General features: G+C 41.0%; 1 protein-coding gene across 21 annotated transcripts in view; it reads right to left on the reverse strand.

The window, feature by feature from the left end:
- The window catches only part of MAGI2 (membrane associated guanylate kinase, WW and PDZ domain containing 2), a 628,972-nt gene that overhangs the window by 482,519 nt on the left and 127,394 nt on the right, over nucleotides 1–19,059 (reverse strand). For all 21 annotated transcript variants that reach the window (XR_014555823.1, XR_014555824.1, XM_083701301.1 and 18 more), the window contains one exon: nucleotides 10,750–10,866. Coding sequence is in view for 19 of the 21 variants with exons in the window: in XM_083701301.1 (XP_083557427.1) it covers nucleotides 10,750–10,866 (117 nt within the window). In the remaining 2 variants the exon portion in view is untranslated. The remainder of the gene's footprint in view (nucleotides 1–10,749; nucleotides 10,867–19,059) is intronic.

The raw sequence follows: 19,059 nt of genomic DNA on the forward strand, positions 1-19,059 counted from the left end.
ACATAATCTGTTTCCTATGACATATGGAGCTTCTTTACAATCTTTCTTTGAGCCAGCATAATCAAATAGAGAAAATGTTGGAGTTGTTGTTTTTTAAAACATCCCCTCCCCCCAAAATCCCAGATTCCTATCTTAACTATTTGCAGAGTGGGATCTTTTATAAACTCTCCACAAAACCCACTTCATTAGGCAAAACACTTGCATAACAACCACTGCTATAGGAACTGCTCCATTATTTGCATCAAACTCTTTCCTGTGTCTTCAAGATAACTCTGAGCCGGTCTCTGTCAGGGAGAGGGGAAAAGGAAGAATTTAGATCAGGGAAACACCACAGAAGGAAATGAGTTAGCCCTTCTCCCACAGTGCTGCTACAAATTAATCAAAATTGGAGAGGTTTTTGCATCATTTTAGGTAAAAGTGAAGATGCTTGGGAGATCTAGTTGTGGATCTGTTATGGCCATGAGATGTCTTCACTTGATTTTATTCAACCCTAGTGGAAAGTGACTGGCATTGCTCTGGAGTGAATTTTAACTAACAAACATCAGTGCTGTTTTGAAATCAGTGGTTAAAATTAATGCAGTTTTGAAAGGTTCAGTCCACCATCTTGATTCAAAATGACATCCAACTGTATCCAAACACAGAAAAAACCTCCTCCTTGATCTCAGGAAGCAGAATGAGACATTTAGTTATGGTGTCATAAGAGGCGCCTGAATGCATGAAGAACAAAGAGACAAACAACTTTCCAAAATATATAAGAGATGAGCTCTGAGTTGCATAACTTCAAGGGGGACATATTCCTTTTCACCAATGTAGGAGGCGAGTAAGGGTTGTCTATTAAGCCCTTCTTGTGAGCACAGAAAGTTATTAAAAGCACTGTCTTTATTACTTAGCCTTTGTTTACCTATTTAAGCAATTATTTTTTACAGCTTGTGTGAACATTCTTAACCATGAATTGGTGAAGGAGGATTAAAAGCTCTTCATTTGTTTATCACACTTTTTGCCTTTCATTCAAGGTGGTCAGTGCAGTGCACTGTTATTATTATTTGCCTCTACTTCCAGTAGTTCAGTTATAGGCTAAGAGTTTAATCATCAAAACCTAAGCAAAAACAGACAGACAGACAGACAGACAGACAGACAGACAGACAGACAGACAAACAAACTCTGATTTGGATAGAACCATTCTGTTGTGACTGTCCTGCTTTTATGTTAGACCTAATTCATTCTTTACTAATGCACTTTATTAGGAGATCATGCTGAAACAGAATGTCACTTATCTGTGGCAGGATCCTCAGGGACAACCTTCCACCATTAAGCCTGAATCCATACCCCTAACAGATTTATGTCTTAAAACTAACACAATGAATTATTACAAAATAATGTTTGTTCCTATCTACTCTGCTTAATAAGCTATTTGTGTGCTACTTTCACTGCTGTTGCTCATCACTGCCAGATGCAGAAGCTTTATTAGACTTTTATGGTACCTGCCCCTTAGCATTGAATTTCAAGGAATCGATAACATTAATTATCTCACTGAGGCTTCTTTAGGACCTTTGCTATCCTCTAACAACCACCATGGAGAAAGCTACAAATGTTTCAACTACCAACTTACCTCAGATGTTCATAAATACTGAAGGAGAACATTGCATTATAAATAAATGCGGTAAAAGCGGCAACTTCCCTCCCAGGATGAATAATAGTGCTTTGCTTGTGTCTCTTTGTGTGTTGGGACCTATGTCAATTTTCTCCTTTTCCAATTGTGGTCAGCCTCCCTGCAGCTCCTATTTTATGCACACCAGGCACAGAGAGGCAGGCATGTAGAAGTAATGATAGTCAGAGATAGATTGGAGGTTAAACATAGCCACAACTTTAGTAATTAATGTACAGGCAACCCCCCAACTTATGAAGGGGTTATGTTCCTGGACCTCATACTCATAAGTGAAAATCACTTAAGTAAGGAGCACCCACCCTCTAAAATGTCTCCAAACACCCTCTCTGCCGATCTTTCCCAATTGTACCAAAAAGGCTGCACATAAAAAACAAAAAACTAATAATAATAATAATAATAATAATAATAATAATAATAATAATAAACCGGGCTCAGGGCGGCTAACAACAAATTTTAATTGATGCAACAAAAAACAGCATAAAATACAGTATGAAACGTGAATAACAATAAATTCAGAATTTATTGTTCTGAACGTGAATAACAATAAATTCAGAATTCAAAAATCAATTTAGGGGGAAAATCCACCCAATAAACATTAGATGATCACCAGGGCTAGCTGGCTAAATTAGTCCTATTTGGGTCAGGGGAGACCAGGGGAGAATTAGCTGTGGGATCCCAGAGTGGATAATCTTCATAAAAAGGGAAGGAAGGGGAATAAAAGATCAGGCTAAGTTCAACTTGAAAGCCAGGCGGAATTGAAGCTTGGGTTGGAGGCTATGTGGGAATGAGGTGGTGGCAGCAGCAGCAGCGCTACCCCATGTGTCAGCTGTCAGGCAGGGAGGCTGAGCAGGCTAAACAGAGCCCTGCTGCACCTCCCATCTCTCCTGACGTCCTCTTTGGGCTCTGGGGGAGGGTCTCCCCATGAGACACAAGTTCTCTCCTGCCATTTCTGGGTAGGAGTCAATTTATTTAATTATTTTTCTGGTGCTGCACGTGTGCACAGTCACACGCGTGTGGGGGGATGCTTGTACATTGGGGGTTGGTGTGCACTGAGATAAGGGCAGCCTGATTGCTGACCGGATATCTCCATCCCTGCCCACGTCAGCTGGTGAGTTGCCAACCGGAGGTTCCCACCCAGTGCTACTGCAAATGCAATTGAAGTTGATATCACAAGGCAAGGGGGATGCATTGTGGTTGAGAGAGCCTGAGCTATGCAAGTCTTTTAAAGCAGCCCAGTGTTGTTAAACTCGTATTGCTGAGGGCTGTGATAGAGCAGCAAATGAGAAGCACATAGTATTAGCCCACCATTGTTAACCAGTCTGTTCATGTGTTGTTTTAGAGAAATGCATTTGGAGAGGCTGTTAAGTTAATTATGGCATCAACATGAGTGAGGGGGTAATTCATTGCTTTTCTACCAATGGGAGAAAATAGAAGAATAAATTGCAGCTGTTGGCACAAATACTTAAATGCACATATTCTTGTCAAAAGCTCAAACCCTTTTTGCTCAAAGAAAGAAATTAAAAGGGTGACTTTTTGACCTGCACTAGTAACATTATTATACTTGTTGTGCAGTTTAAATAAATAATGATCTTACAATACACTGGTGGTTTTTTTAAACCACCAAGTTTACTACTGTGTTTACAAGCATAAAATCTGAACCTTAGTTGCTGTAAATCTTAGCTCACCCCACAACGCTTGGTCTTGCATTCTTTGTAGCACTGGTGGCCTAAAATCAATTTATGAAATACCTTCAGTAAAAGAACATGTGTTATTTGAAGTCTTATTGTGCATTTAACAGCTGTATGACAGGCAGAAATTTTACAGGTTTAGCTATTTCTCGAACAAAAACATTATTGCGGGGAAAGCTTCAACTGTTGACATTCTGTGTGTCTGTGTGTCCCGATTTATGTATGGCCCCTCTGCTCTACAGACAAAAGAGGATCCAAATTTGAATTTGGCACAACATATATGCAAATCTGGGCATAATTTGTGGGTGGCATTAGCATTGGCACACCTGTCAATTCAAACAATTCTGAAGTCATTACAAGAAGTAACATTAGTAGATATGGCTAGTTTTTAAATTTTAGATATCATGAACATCTTATTGATGTAACCATCTTGCACCTTAATGGCCAAGGAAGATGACAAGGGCGAATGACAAACACTGGGGAAATAGCGAAACATGTGTCTTACATGAGAACCTCACTTTTCTTGGCTGGTTATATAAGCAGAACATTTATAATCATACACAAAAAATAAAGGTTCAATTCAGTCTGTGCTACCCATGTTCACAGCAAATTACATATTACCCTGGTGGCTATAAGACTATTGATAGAATCACATATTTTGCTTCTGTTGTTTTCCCCTAGGGCCTTACTGACAGCCAGCCACCCTTAAAATGCTTCTATCTACGGGGGCCACCAGGGGGCGCATTGGAAGATGGCCGACAATAACATCTCTCGGACCCACACGAGGTAATTAAGAGGCTGCTATGGGAAGTATGCAGCCTTCCTTGCTCCCCCCAAGGGGATGGGGGGGGGGACTGCCTTGCCAGCGGTGTTGAATGGTTTCTTTAAATGTAAAGGTTCATCATTGTTCCACCCAATGTGTATGTCTTTAAGGGGCCAGAGCAAAATAACGAGACCCAGCTTTACAGCTGTGAAACACAGCAGGTGCTGCTGAGTTGCATTGATTAAGGTGTGTCAGCATTTGGGTGTGGTATATAAGGAGTGGCACCTAGCTCTCCCATTACCCTGGGGGATGGGTTGGTGGTTGGGTCTGGATTGTTGCTGATGTATTCAGTGTATAAGGAGTTTTTGTTTTCGTTATTAAAACCTTGTTTAAGTTATTTTTGAGTCCCTTTTTAATGCATGGTCTCCCCAGCAAGCTCTCTGCAGTGCTACTAAACTGCAAATAGCCAACAAGCGGTGTCCATAATGCACCCCCAGAATCGAAAGAAGGGGGTGTGGACACTTGGCACGAAGCCCTCAAGTGAAGTCGGCTCTTCCTGACGCTGTCTCCAATCAGCGCACTGGTTTGCATTAGCTCAAAATATTTAATTGGAAATATATAATTGGAAAGAAGCTAATGCACATACATCAAGTGAAGATCAAGAGTAAAGACTGCTGATTAATGGGATCTCTGTGAGCGGAGTGATGGGCGTGAAAATAAATCAAGTGAAGAATCAACATCAAGAGACTGGTATGTTGGAGTGAATCGGAGAGGGAGGGGAGGAAAAAACTTTTTTTTTTGCCTTATGTGAGTACCAATAACCCTCCCCTCCAGGCAGAGAGAAGAATCGTTGCTATTATTAATCACAAGCAGGAGACTAAGAACTGTGTGGGAGTGGATTGTTGATTGAAGAGAGGACTGGTGGAATGAAAGGAAAGTTTTATGACGCAGTTAAAAATGGAGTTTCGTGAAGACAGGCTTGCCTAAGTTGGACGAGAGGGAGGAGGACCAGGGTCATTGGAATGTGAATGAATGGTTGTCGGAACGTTATCTTGTCCTGGCAGAGCCCTCTGAGATATAGATGTGCAAGCCTATGAATCAACAAACAGACAGTGGGAATGTTTTTAACAGAGGTGTGGAAATGGCGTCTGTCCTTTATGTGATATGATTTTTGGAGAGTGTAAAACCCACACAGGAGATATTTGTCTTTCACCTGCTTGTGAAGATTATCGGAGATCACAAAGAAAGGAATATATGATAACAACAACAAGATGAAGAAAATAACAAAAAGACTATCTGGACAGAACTGTTTGATCAAGGCAGCAGCAAGTGTGATGTTTTGATCCCTTTCAGAACTTGAAGTATGGGTACCCCCAACAAAAAATTTAAAAATCTGGCTGTATAATTTGGATTCAATGTAATTTGATTGGCCTGTTAATAAAAATTACATTAAAAAAAATGCTTCTATCTACAGAGTACAAGGTGGTAAGGGGAGGGGTAGGGAGAGTTTTGCACCTTTTTGTCTAATGGGTAGGCATTTTTGTTCTCACTTCATGAGAATGAACAAGGTACGTAAGATGCTTGTGATAGTCCTCTGTGTCTAATTTAATTACCTCTAGCAAATGTAAACAGTAACTGCATAGAGCAGGGGAGGTGGTGGTAACCCATTGGCTGAACCTGACCAAAGAAGTTGCAGGAAGTGGCCCTTCAGTCCTTTCATCACTACCTGACTCACTGTAGGTATCAAAACAAGGGTTCAGGGGAAACTGCTTCAATCTATAAGGCACAGTAAGCGTAATGTGTAATGAGCAGAGTCCCTCACCATTACCTTATTCACAAATGGGGCAGACAGGTGATTGGGTAAGATATACACAAGAGAAGACCTCAAATAATTGAGTGTGTGTGTAGCTTTAAGAAAACAGCAGCTCAAGGAATGTGCTGCCAGCAGTTGCTGTGGATACAGGGCCCGTTAGGAACTGCCAAATCATATGAATGTCATTCCCAGTTAAGCAATGCACCATATACGCCCAAGACAACTGAACAGTGACCACTGTAGGCTCAAATTGATGGTCATGCACAAACCCTCTACATTTTGAGTGGCTACAGCCCTCGTAGGCTTCACTCCAATGCTTTTGCAATACTGCATGGAATGCTTTCACACATCAACGATTTTCTTTGCACATTATTATTTTATTTGTCTCCACTGCCAAGATTCAAGGCTTTTACCTTAGCCATCCAAATTGTATCATAAAAATATTAACACATAGGAATGCCTGAAATGCGTTGTTGTTGTTGTTATATATGGTATACCCTTAAAATAAATTAGCAGAGGCCATACCATCTGGAGGAAAGCCCAGAAACTTCAACACCATTACTGATGAACCTATCAAAACAGCATTCACTCATAGCTGACTGAAAAGTATATGAAGCATTAAATACAGATTTCAACTTTGGCCTCAATACACATTTAAATAAATATGCAGGACAAGCTATATGAATGTACTGTATTATACCATTACAACTGTTCACACACAATGCACAAGAGAAGCATGTTTAACATGACCTGTGGTTAAAATCAAGGGATGCAATTATTTAAGCAGTTGCTATTGTCTAAGTATAGTCTTGAACATGTGAGCCTACATTACACATTGTCCTCGCCTGCTCTACAAAACCCTGGATTTCCCTTCATTTCAGGTAAAAATTATCATCAGCCTTCTTATCAGCAGGATCTATAAAACTGAACCTTCATTTTAAAAGTCCAACACTGTGAGAATGTTTTGCCCAAAAATAGTTTAAAAGGTTTGGAAGAAAGCCCTGTGATTCTCTCGAGCATTTGCTTCTGGTTCACAGCTTGTGATAAACTGAGGAGCAATAAAAGGTTTAACACCATTTCCAACAACGTGCACTCTTACTTCGAAATCTTACCATTGCCATTCACATCACTATCACAGTAATTGAAATCTGTTATGATTGATGCTCCAGGCTTTGGCATACTTCCTTATCAGTATAAACAACTTCTTGGTCACCCTTTCTAGTCTATCCTAGTAGCTTCAGCACAGCTTCTTGTGAATTGTTCTTTGTCCCATTCTACTTTTACCACAGTACTTTCCAGCTCGGTTCACAAGCCATCTATGGTGGGAACTAGCTTCAAAATTAATGCACTTTCCTCTCCACAGTCTCTCTCATTGACGGACAAATTAGCTCCTGTTTTATTAGGCTTTTCACACAGCTGTACAAAAATGACACACCTCCCTGTGCCGTTTGACACCAGAATAATGTAGATTTATGTTTAATAATTTAATGTTAAGATGCATACCAGCTATCTGGGCATTCTCCCAACAAAAGATATAAAAATGGATTAGTAGAATGTTATTAATAGGTGTGTGTACAAACACACAAAGAAAGAAACAAAGAAACATATATAGCCCAAATGACTAAGAGTTGCCAAGACCCACTGGGATGAGCTGATTAGAATCCAGCAGATCTCTGGCATGGAGGTTACAAATGCAGCAGAGCTGTGCAGGCCTAATTCCCTCATCCATGGCTTAGCTAGAGATAAGACTGCATACCTCCTCCACCCAAGCTCAACCAAGCTGAGCCTGGTGGATCTTAACCTAATGACACTTACCTTCAGAGTCCAGAGTCTTTGTGTGATGGTGCACACTGCACGCCATGATCTGGCATAGGACATGGAGGAAGGGTGACTCCTGGCCTGGCACAACTTCAAAACTGGCCTCATGCTGGCCCAGAAAGTGGATTTTAGCCTGTCCCAAAATTGGCCAGTCATGGGCAAGCTGGCTGTGAGATTCTGCCCAGCGGTGGGCCTGACCGGGGTGAAAGGCTTCACTATGTTTCGCTGCTGGGGTACTTAAAGCCAGTCTGCTTCCATCACCTAGTCCATTTCCTTCACTAAAATTCCCAGGGTTGGGTAGCAATTTATCCACTGGACTAATGAACTCTGTCCTGAGATTTTGCCTACCTCATAGCAATTGTCACAACTTTGATGGTCAAGGCATTGGTTAAGCCTTAGTCTTTGGAGGAAGGGAGGTTGTAGCCTCTGCCTGCCCCTCCAGTTACCGGGGGTATCCCGTTAAAGGGATGCGGAAGGAGGTTGTGATGTCCAGAAGCCCAGGTAGAGCAGAGGGCCATAGGTGGCAACCTAGCAAGGGGTTCCTGCCTGATGTGTGCCAACTGGGCCACTTGCCTTGGGGTGACCACAAACAGATATATCCAAGGCCTTTCCAAAACCTTACACCTGTCCCCTATAAAGTTGAGGCATAACTTGAGTCAATACAAGTATCATGAGTCTTATTTCCTGGGAGATGGTTGTGGGGGGGGGGGGCACTTGGCTCACACAAAGTAAGCTCTGAAAAGGGAGCATATGCGGTACGGGTGGGACCAGGAGGTGGAGCCTTAGGTTGCATCCTAAGCCTGTTCAGCTCAGTCATATAACCTGGCAACCCTGGCATAAATTAATCCAGCAAAATTGGCTTAACTCAAACACTATTTTAAAGGCCTGTTTTCCTCTCTGCTGGGTGGATGTGGTGTAATTTTACTCCAGCTGAATTTGCACTAGCTTGCTATACACCAGCATGTGTATAGGATTGCTCCCTTAAGATACAATCTTATGCAGCACTAGAGCTTTCTGCTAAATAGACACATATTGAATTGCACTTTGGTGAACAAAGAAAGGCTAGGTATGACCAGTGCTATTTTTTCTAGAAAAAGAGGTGATGGAACTCTCCAGGAACACCTCTCATGTTCTCTTATAATGGCAATGGTGCCCACCTGAGGGGGCCCAGAATTGAGTTCCAGTGAGTTCCAGCTGGAAAAAAGCCCTGGGTATGACACATCTGAAACATGAAATATATTTGATCCCCTTCTGGAGACTATATAATAGCTTTGGACTAACACTCTGTGTGTGTTCTCTTCCTATTTTTAGGAGTTTTTGCCTGAACATGCAAAGGGTTAAACTGTGGGTGTGGTAGGGACATTTATACAAGCCCCACCCCCACCCACTCAGACTTAGAAGGTCTGAAGGGAGCTAGGATCCACCTTTTCTTGAATGCAAGTAGAACACAGCATCCCTGGTTGTGCAGGCATTTATTTACATTCATATGAACATGTGTAAAAGCTCAACATGGGTAGCCTGGGGACTGAGCAGGTGGGGCTGGTGTGTGCAGCCTATGTCTCCTACATGCAGACACAATACCTGAACAGGGCTTTTGTGTACAAAAGTTAAAGAGAATGAGGGTAACTCTTTAATACTGACTTCCACCCACTGCCAAGTAAACTATGGACATGGCCTCTGCTGAAAGTTACACATCCATAGCTTGTGACACACATGCCAGGAAACCAATAGCTAATCAGAAATACAGTGGCTAGGCTGGCCCACAGTATGAAGCCCAGGAGCAGACTAGAGACAAGAAGCTTCATCTCAGGTTTATTCCCAGCACATAAAACCTAGAATCATAGAGTTGCAAGGGACCCAAGGATTATCTAGTCCAACCCCCTGCAATCTCAGCTAAAGCATCCATGGCAGATGGCCATTCAACCTCTGTTTAAAAACGTCAAAGGAAGGAGACCCACCATATCTCGTGGGAGTCTGTTCCACTGCTGAACAGCTCTTACTGTCAGAATGTTTTTTCCAAATGCCTTCTCTGAGACAGCCAGTGTACAAACCTCCAACAAACAACAGCACTACTCATTCAGACAACCTTTTCTGAGCGTACACAAGACCCAGGTAGCACACTTCCAGGTCTGATATTTCACTTCCTGTTTTAAAACAAACAAACAACCTTCGAAATATAAAAGGGTCTTGTTTAATGCTTTGTGGTGAACCTTTCTTTTATGACATAAAAAGGTTAAATTCACTAAAATGATTCTGCTGCTTTCAAAATGGATGCATCCCATTATTTCATCTCATCATATATAGGTCTCTAATGTAAAACCACAACCCTGATAGAGAACACATGTCCTTTGCTAGTTCAAAAGAGTCAGCCTGGATTTTTATTTTTGAAGCACTAGACAATTACAAGATGCATCTAATTTGGCTGTCTCTTATTCTCTTACACCTTTCTCTCTGAAAGCAAAAGTTTCTTCACACTTCTGGCATTTTTTTCAAAGTTACATTAACATTTTTCTTTGAAAATCACTTGAGAGTATGTAAAAACCAATTCCTGGTGCAACTGCATGAAATGTCATTCCACATACATATTTTCAACATTTCCCAAATTGCATTCTTCTTGCCAACATTTAAAAACTTGTAGCCCTTACTCTGGCTCTCAAACGCTATCACTAATGATATTCTATGCATTCAAAAATTACAGCTATTAAGAGCCTCCGTCAGCAATCCATACGAGGATCACATTTAGTTGTTTATATAGAATAAAGCTACTTGCTCCAGGCAATACTCTCTTTACTGCAGCTACAAAATGAAACAGAATTTTCAACACCAGCAAAGGCCAGCAAATTCCTCATTCATGATACTCTCCATGCAAAATTTCAGTAATAATCAGCCTGGATGGATGCTAAATTTTTCAGATTATTCCATCTGCAGCCTAGTATTGCTGTTACCCACTGCATCCATAAGAATCAGTAGTTTCTTATGACAAAACAAAACATGGACTCACATGGCACTGTTCGGAGGTAGAGATTGTCTCTGATGATCTGCTGGAGCTCGTGGTCCACTGAACCCTTCTGGAACCGTAAATTGAGGTAGCGACGAAGATCCTTATCAACAATGCCTCCTGGAAGAGTTAGCAAAACACATATTGATTAGTAATAAAATATGAAGTGTTAGATTACCTCCTTTTCAATTAAATATTTGGCTTTACCTATAACTGAATCAAACTATTTTTTTCTTTATTTATTTCCTAAATCACAGTGGTACCTCGGGTTAAGTACTTAATTTGTTCCAGAGGTCCTGAAACTGTTCTTAACCTGAAGCACCACTTTAGCTAATGGGGCCTCTCGCTGCTGCCACGCCACCGGAGCACGATTTCTGTTCTCATCCTGAAGCAAAGTTCTTAACCCGAGGTACTATTTCTGGGTTAGTGGAGTCTGTAACCTGAAGCATATGTAACCTGAAGCGTATGTAACCCGAGGTACCACTGTACACATAACCATGATCCCAAAGAAGAGGGCTGGGACCTTTATTCAAATGTGTGTGCACATGTAGCCTTGTTGGACAACTAGAAATGGTGCGGGTCAGCTGGCTGATAGGGAAGTATGAGCCAGGGAGACTAAATACAGCTACCCATCACCATTTGCCAAACAGCTGGTTGGTGTTATTACAATTTTCTAGCTGGGCTATGTATTAGCAGCTTAATTATGCAGTAATCATTAGCGCATGAACATCCTCATCTAAATACAGATACTGAATTGGAACTGCACACACAAACAGGATTGGAATGCAGGTTTCCTTTGCTAATACAGTGGTGCCTCACAAGACAAAAAGAATCCGTTCCGCGATTCTCTTCGTCTAGCGGTTTTTTCGTCTTGCGAAGGAAGCCCATTGACAGCTTAGCGGATTAGCGCTATTAGCGGTCTAGCGGCTTTTAGCGATCAGCTGTTAAGCGGCTTAGCAGCCTAGGAAAAGGGGGGGAGCGGAAAAACCCGCGGGAACTCGCAAGATTTTTTCATCTTGCGAAGCAACCCCATAGAGAAATTCGTTTAGCCAAGCGCCTCCAAAACGGAAAACCCTTTTGCCTAGCGGGTTTTCCGTCTTGCGAGGCGTTCGTCTTGTGGGGCACCACTGTACTGCCCAACTGGGTCAAGGTGTTCAGGGTTGAAGTCTGGATTATTATTCACAAATAGGATGATACCTGGGGTGTCATGACCTGGGACCCAGGTGAATGACATGACCTAGAACCAAATGTAGAGACCCGCTGGGTCAGCACATCGCTTTCACACAGTGATTATAGCACTAATATTTCTGCTCTGTTTCTAAGAAGCATTTCTGCTTAACAATACCCTGCAGTCCACCATCAGTACCTAGCAGGGCAGCAAAAGAGTACGCAGGGAAGCTGCCAGGTTCCTTCAGACTAGCTGGAAGGTGAACTCCACACTTGCAACTGCAAGGCTAGTTATGCCTAGCATGGCCTGAACTTGGGATAAAGGTCAGTGAACAACTGTCCTAAAGTCAAGTAGAAGAACCTGACTCAAGCATGCTTTGTCCGCACACTTTTTGGACATTAGCAACTACATATTTTTAAATATATTTTCTCTATGTCCGGAGCAAGCCAAAAGTGAAGAAATGTTCTTTCATTTACAGTATGTCAGCAGCATGTAAGCCTTTCGTTCCCAAATCCGCAAAGGCATGTTTTGATTTGATTGATTTGATTGATTACATTTCTGACCTGTTGTTCATTCAAATGAATTCAAACACAGATAACAAGCAATAAATAATAGTAACATGATATAACATCATGTCACAAATATAGCATAAATCATATAGAATAATTAACTATCAGTGAAACAATTACACTCTAGAAAACACTGTGAACCAAGTAACAACTTAAAAAATAAGCAACACATCACAATTAAAGCAAAAGTCATATTATATGATTAACAAATGACGCTGTGGGTTAAACCACAGAGCCTAGAACTTGCCGATCAGAAGGTCGGCGGTTCGAATCCCTGCAACGGGGTGAGCTCCCGTTGCTCGGTCCCTGCTCCTGCCAACCTAGCAGTTTGAAAGCACATCAAAGTGCAAGTAGATAAATAGGTACTGCTCCGGCAGAAAGGTAAACGGTGTTTCTGTGTGCTGCTTTGGTTCGCCAGAAGCGGCTTAGTCATGCTGGCCACATGACCTGGAAGCTGTACGCCGGCTCCCTTGGCCAATAAAATGAGATGAGCGCTGCATCCCCAGAGTCAGCCACGACTGGACCTAACGGTCAGGGGTCTCTTTACCTTTACAGCAATTATAAATCTATGAAGCAATATCAACATTAACAAAATTGCAGCCAAAAAATAAACTACCGGTAAGTACGGTTAAGCATATGTGAAACATATCTTTTGACCTTGGAGAAACTGGGTATCGTATATGTTTGCCACATTATGTACATTCCATTTGTATATGGATCTCCACAAGTATCCAGACTAGGCTATCCCCCAACCCGGGTCTATTCCTAACTTTAAACTTTCTGATGTCTTCTATGATTGCTAATTTATTACATGCTTCCAGTGATATTTGGTCTGGGGAAAGACTACAGTAAAAAAGTTCTGCTAATTACTGCAATTAGTTGCCCTTTTGATTGGCTGAAAAGACTAGAAGCTCTCCCTGCACCTCTTATTTCCTCCCCTCTCCTTGCCACCACTCAGAATATGCACACAGATGCACATGCTTCCTGACCACTGAAAAGGGCATGAGTAAGCATGCCATGTGCCACACTGGCACCAAGTTTAAAACCCTGTTTTCCTACTAGTTGCATCACAAAGAGAATTTTAGCAGGTGTGGCTTGAAAGAAAATCTGCACCTGTTGAAATTTTCTCTTCTATGCAATTAGCAAAGCTCTGTGAGTCCCACCTACTTCTCACTTGGCCACTGGAACAGCCAGTTCCATTTTCATTATATATATTGCCTGCTCACTTCAGATAAGGTCCCCAGATATTTCCACATGAATCTTTAACACATCCTTGCCCTGCACTGTGAGTTGTCTGAACATTTCATAACTGTTGGTCTAAACCTTTTTGCAGTGTTCCCATGATGTTATCCTCATCCAAGTTGAAGCCTGCCATTTCCCCCTGCTAAATTCAGAGTTTCCCGATCCCCAGATAATACAATAATGGAAGAAAATCCAATATAATCCAAACTTGGTCAAACTAAAAACTGCACTGCTTGAAAATTTTAAATATGGGGTCAATTATAAAAGTATTTTATAATATTTATTGTATATTCTAGTTTAGTCCATTTCTCCAAGGCTTGTAATAAGACACACTTTATTGAGACACACACACACAAAGGGATATTAAACAGTCTGTAACTCATTAAAAGATCCAAGACCAGAGAGAATCATTCGTATTTCTGAGAAAATGGCAAGAGATAAACACAACAAGGCTTATAATTTTCTTTAGCCCAGGGTATTATAAAAGTAGGTTTTTTTTGTAACTCACAGATGTTCCAGATGGGGGATTATTGCTGAGTTTTATTTCGCAGTTCAAGGCTGGTAATAAAACAAACATTGCTCTTTATATTGCTATTGTCACAGCAGATATATTACTTAGCCTTAAAACATTTTTATTATATGCCCTTATAAAATATATTTGGGATGGCTTGTGAACTTCTGCTTACTCATATTTTATCATAGCTGCTCTGTGAACAGAACCTGGTATGTTATGCCTTATCTTTTCCCCCCTTTTACTTTGAGAGTATAATTGATTGCATCTCAACCATGAACAACTTGCCCTGGAGCTCTGATATATTGAGATTTGAAGTGAAACAATGTCATTTTCCCAGGGATTCTAAAAATACTTTGCTTATGACTCAGCAACTTGTACCATGTGCTTAGAAAACATGGTTTTCTTAAACATTAGCTATGCATAACCATAATGACCATATGAAAAAGGCAACTTATTGTGTAGGGCTGCAAGTGTCAACAGCAAGGTGAAACATTTATTCCATATTATCTGTGAACCAAAACAAAATCTGTCACAAACTAAGACTATATAAGCCTATAAATGTACAGCTCTCAAGCCAAAAAACAGAGGAAGTTTATGATGCCCCTAGTAGGCTAGTAAGCAGCAGTTGACTGAGGAATGAACATTACAAGTTACTCAGACTTTATCGCTCAAAAAACAAAAAACAATTACCAAGGCATGTGGAAGATAGATATAAATTTACAGCATGTTATGGTTTAAGAGAAAACTACATGAAAATATTGTATGGATGGTACCTAACAGATTGGCAAAAATGTACAAATCAAAATTGAATAAGTGTTGGAAATGTAAAGAGAAAGAAGGTGCCTTTTTCCATATGTGGTGGTCTTGCAATAAGGTTGAAGCTTACTGGGAAATGATATATAATGAATTGAAAAAGATAAATTTGTTTAAAAGAACCCAGAAGCTTTTCTTCTGGGGATTGTGGGATCAGAGCTACCTAAACAATATAGAAACCTATTTGTGTATGCAACTACAGCCGCAATAATATTTGCCCCAAAATGGAAAGAAAGGCTACAAAACTAATGGAATATGCAGAATATGCAGAAATGGTGAAACTTACTGGAAGAATAAGAAATCAAGACTACAAACTTTTTATTAAGGAACGGAAATGGTTTATTGAATATTTGCAACAAATTGTAAACAGATCAAGACATTAGCAGGACTACTGTAAAAACTTGCAATAGATGATTAAAAGAATAGGTTGAGACAACTGGGATATGCAGGGAAAGATGGAAATAACTTTAAGGAACTGTGAAAAGAGGAGGGAAGTTGAGGTTTAAAATGTTAGAATTATTGTTGAATGATTATTGAAATGTGTTTTTTTATATATAAAATTATAAATAAATATTTTAAGACAAAAAAATTACCTGCCTAAGTAAATGGAACCTTGTTGTGCATGTGCATCATGTTAAACAGGTAACAAGGTTAATTGACTTGTATTCTGCGGTTGTCTTTTGAACACTCATCATGTGGCTATTCATCAGTAGCTGCTCCCAGACTTTGGAACTCCCTCCGAAGAGAAGTTAGACCGGCTCCCTCTTTGTTTCCTTCCACCGGCAGCCAAATACTTTTTTATTCCAACAGCTTGGGGAACTGGCTGCTTTTAATGAAAGAGCTGGTTCCATGCCGATTCTATTGTGATTATGTGTTTGTTTTTGTGTGTGTACACCAGGCTTGTGACGAGGTTTGTCTTGAAAATGATGGTTCTGCTGTACAGGTTATAAAGGAATGCCATATTATATAAAAAGAGTCTGGAGGTTCCAGTCCTTGTCAAAATCTCAAATTAAGTGTGTTGGTCTCCAATATAGCTCTATTCCAGAGTGAGCAGTTACCAACAGAGCCGTCTTTCCCATAGGATTTAGTGGTGCGTCGCACCAGGGCGCCAGCTTCTCAGGGGCACCCCAGCAAGCTCCCTTTCCCTGCACATCCTCCAGCTGCACCCTGCCAACCGTATGGCTGGTGGGCGCGCAGCTTCCCTCCCAAGCCTCTGTGAGGATTGCTCTCCTACAGCAGCATGGGGGAGAGTTGCACCTCGCAATGGCTGGTAGTGCGCAGCTACAGCCACCCCAACACTATCTGTGGTGATTTGAGGGTGCTGGGCAGATATTTGCACCCCAACGCCACATCTACTAAAGACGGCCCTGGTTACCAAGAATCCAGGGTAAGATTTTGGGCTGTTTTCCATTGAGTTGCAATTACTATTCATGCTGCCAAGATCATATATAAGAACAACCCTTTTGACAATCTATTTTTAATGGTATTATCAAAAATATTCAGTAACATTAATTTGGGTCAATAAACTGTAGTTTATTTAGTACTATTTATCAGAGGGGAGGATTTCTGTGCAGTAAACGGCAAGGGGAGGAGGGGTTGGGCCAACTGTGAGGGAATAGGGAGAAGGTTGGGAGTTCATTGAGGGGATGATGGGTTTGGGCAAGGTGTAAAAGGTTGGCCAGGTATAAAGGAAGAGTAGTGGGCAGCAGGGGGCTGGTTGGTGGGTGGCAGGCAGGTTGAGTTGGCATGCAATGCGAGTGTAGGCAGCAGCTCCTAGTTAGCATGTATGTAAGAAATGGGTAAACTTGCCCACATTTACTATGTGTGACCAATCCTGTTTATGCCAACTCAGTAGTAAGTCATGTTGAATTCAATGAGACTTACTCCCATGTAAGTAAGGTATAGGATTGCATCCTTTATTCATATAGAAGGGAGCATTTGTAAAATATATTGTGAAGTATGATGTTGTAGTAATCACAGTCACCCCCACTCTTAATGATGTTTAGGCAATGTCCTCGTAACAAAATAACGTTACTTTAAAGTGAATCAACAAGTAGAGCCAGAATATATAGATCTGGAATATTTTTGTTTTTAAAAAAGAGGTAGTTGCTATATATGGTTTCAACGCTCCTATAAAAATCACAATAAAACAGCCTAACAATCAGACAGATGGCTTTTTTACCATTTCAGAAAGCCCACCGAAACCATTTTTGGCACCATGAATCTTATTAGCCTAGAATGAACATGGTGCAGTCAAAATACAATTAAATAAGCACTAATATTTTACAATGTTGAGTCATGCATCAATGTAAAAATGAAAAATATAGTAAATTTTTAAATAGCTTTCTATTGTAATATTTCCTGTTGTAATATTCCCATTACTACTTATGCAGTCACATGATAAACTTTATTGAATAAAATATTAGGCAGCGTTTTATCCAGTAGAATAGGATATCTTTACAGTGGAGCACAGAAATGTACACATTCATAATAAAAAGAGATAGCGAGAATTTGCATTTCAGATACTAGCTGACCCAAAAAAGCAATATTATATAACATTGTAAGGGTAGATTTTAACCCTGGTCATCATAAAAAGACAGCAAGGCAAAGACAAATTGTATTAACTTAATCTTGTGGAGTTCAGCAGTTTTGAACCAGCTGTTCTGTGTTTTTAAAAGACGTTCTGGTTGTGTTAGACTCCTAGAGTTCCTCTAATTAGCCCTGTTGGCAAATGCAAATGACTAAAACCAAAGTACTTAAAATTAGCCTGTTCTTAGAAATAAATGCTCTTGGTCCCATGGCCTTACAAGGGCAGAGGGAAGATGCCGTGGAAGAGTCACACTAATGGAACGAAGCCAACTGCTGTTCTCTGCTCCTAGGGAAAACACTGCTACAGCATTTGCAGATGAGAAATAGAGGAACAAACAAGATTGCTGCTTAAAATGTATTTATTTTTCACATTTATATCCCACCTTTCTTTGGCAAGTGTTGACAGTGGCATTTACGAGGGCATTCCATTTTATCATCAGCATAACAACCATGAAAGGCAAGGTTAGGCTGAGATTGTGCCTAATTCCATGAGCTTTATGGAGAGCCAGTGGAAATACTGATCAAGGCAGAATGAACTTACCTGGAAGGGTGGAGCTGCAGCAATAGTCTCCCACTAGTGGAGTTGGTGCGGCTGACTGGGAGGGAGAGGGGTGAGGTCAAGGCTGTGTGGACTTGCCAGCAGGAACAATGGATTGGCTTTGCCAATATGTCCCTCTCAGCAAATAACAGTGACTCCACTGCCAAGAGGTTATGGTTGCAACCAGGGCAGGCCTACCCAGCAGGCAAGGTGAGGCAACTGCCTAGGGCAGCAGATCTGGCCTCCAATGAATGCATAGCCTGCTGCTGCTATGGAAGCAACAGTTGTGGTGTGTTCCTTGGAAGCCAGATCTGCTGTGTCTACAGCAGCCTCTTGCCATACAGTATAGGAGGTGCTGCTGGTCTCCCACCCTTCCTGGTGTAGATCTTTATTCCCAATATAGATCTTTATCCTCACCCCTTGTTCCTGATGTGGATCCCTTCTTCCATGGTGTGTGTGTGTGCGCGCGCGCACCATTTTGTGGTTTGCCGCAGGTGTTTTGGGCTGAATCAAGACATCATGTGAGCTGATCCTGAATCAAGGTCTTCCCAATCCAATTCTAACACACTAATCACTACTCTATGCTGGCTCTCCATTCTCTGTCCATAGAAACCCAGCAACAGGAGAAAACAGAAATAATCTGGGATTCAGTTTACCCTTTAGGACATATGGCACCACACTCTACTTGTCTAAAAATTAATTCACAGTAGAGATCATAAATATTCTTAAGCATTTCATTATGCATTTATGACATTTTCAACAGTTGTTGCTACTTAATTTAAATAGCACACTAGTGAGAATCATCAAGGGACAATAAAAATATTGGGAGGCTGTTGAATTAATAGTAACACGTTTTCTTTTCTATCTCTGTTCATTAAAA

This window comes from Podarcis gaigeae (genome assembly GCF_964106915.1).
Source record: "Podarcis gaigeae genome assembly, chromosome: 10".
NCBI lineage: Eukaryota > Metazoa > Chordata > Lepidosauria > Squamata > Lacertidae > Podarcis > Podarcis gaigeae.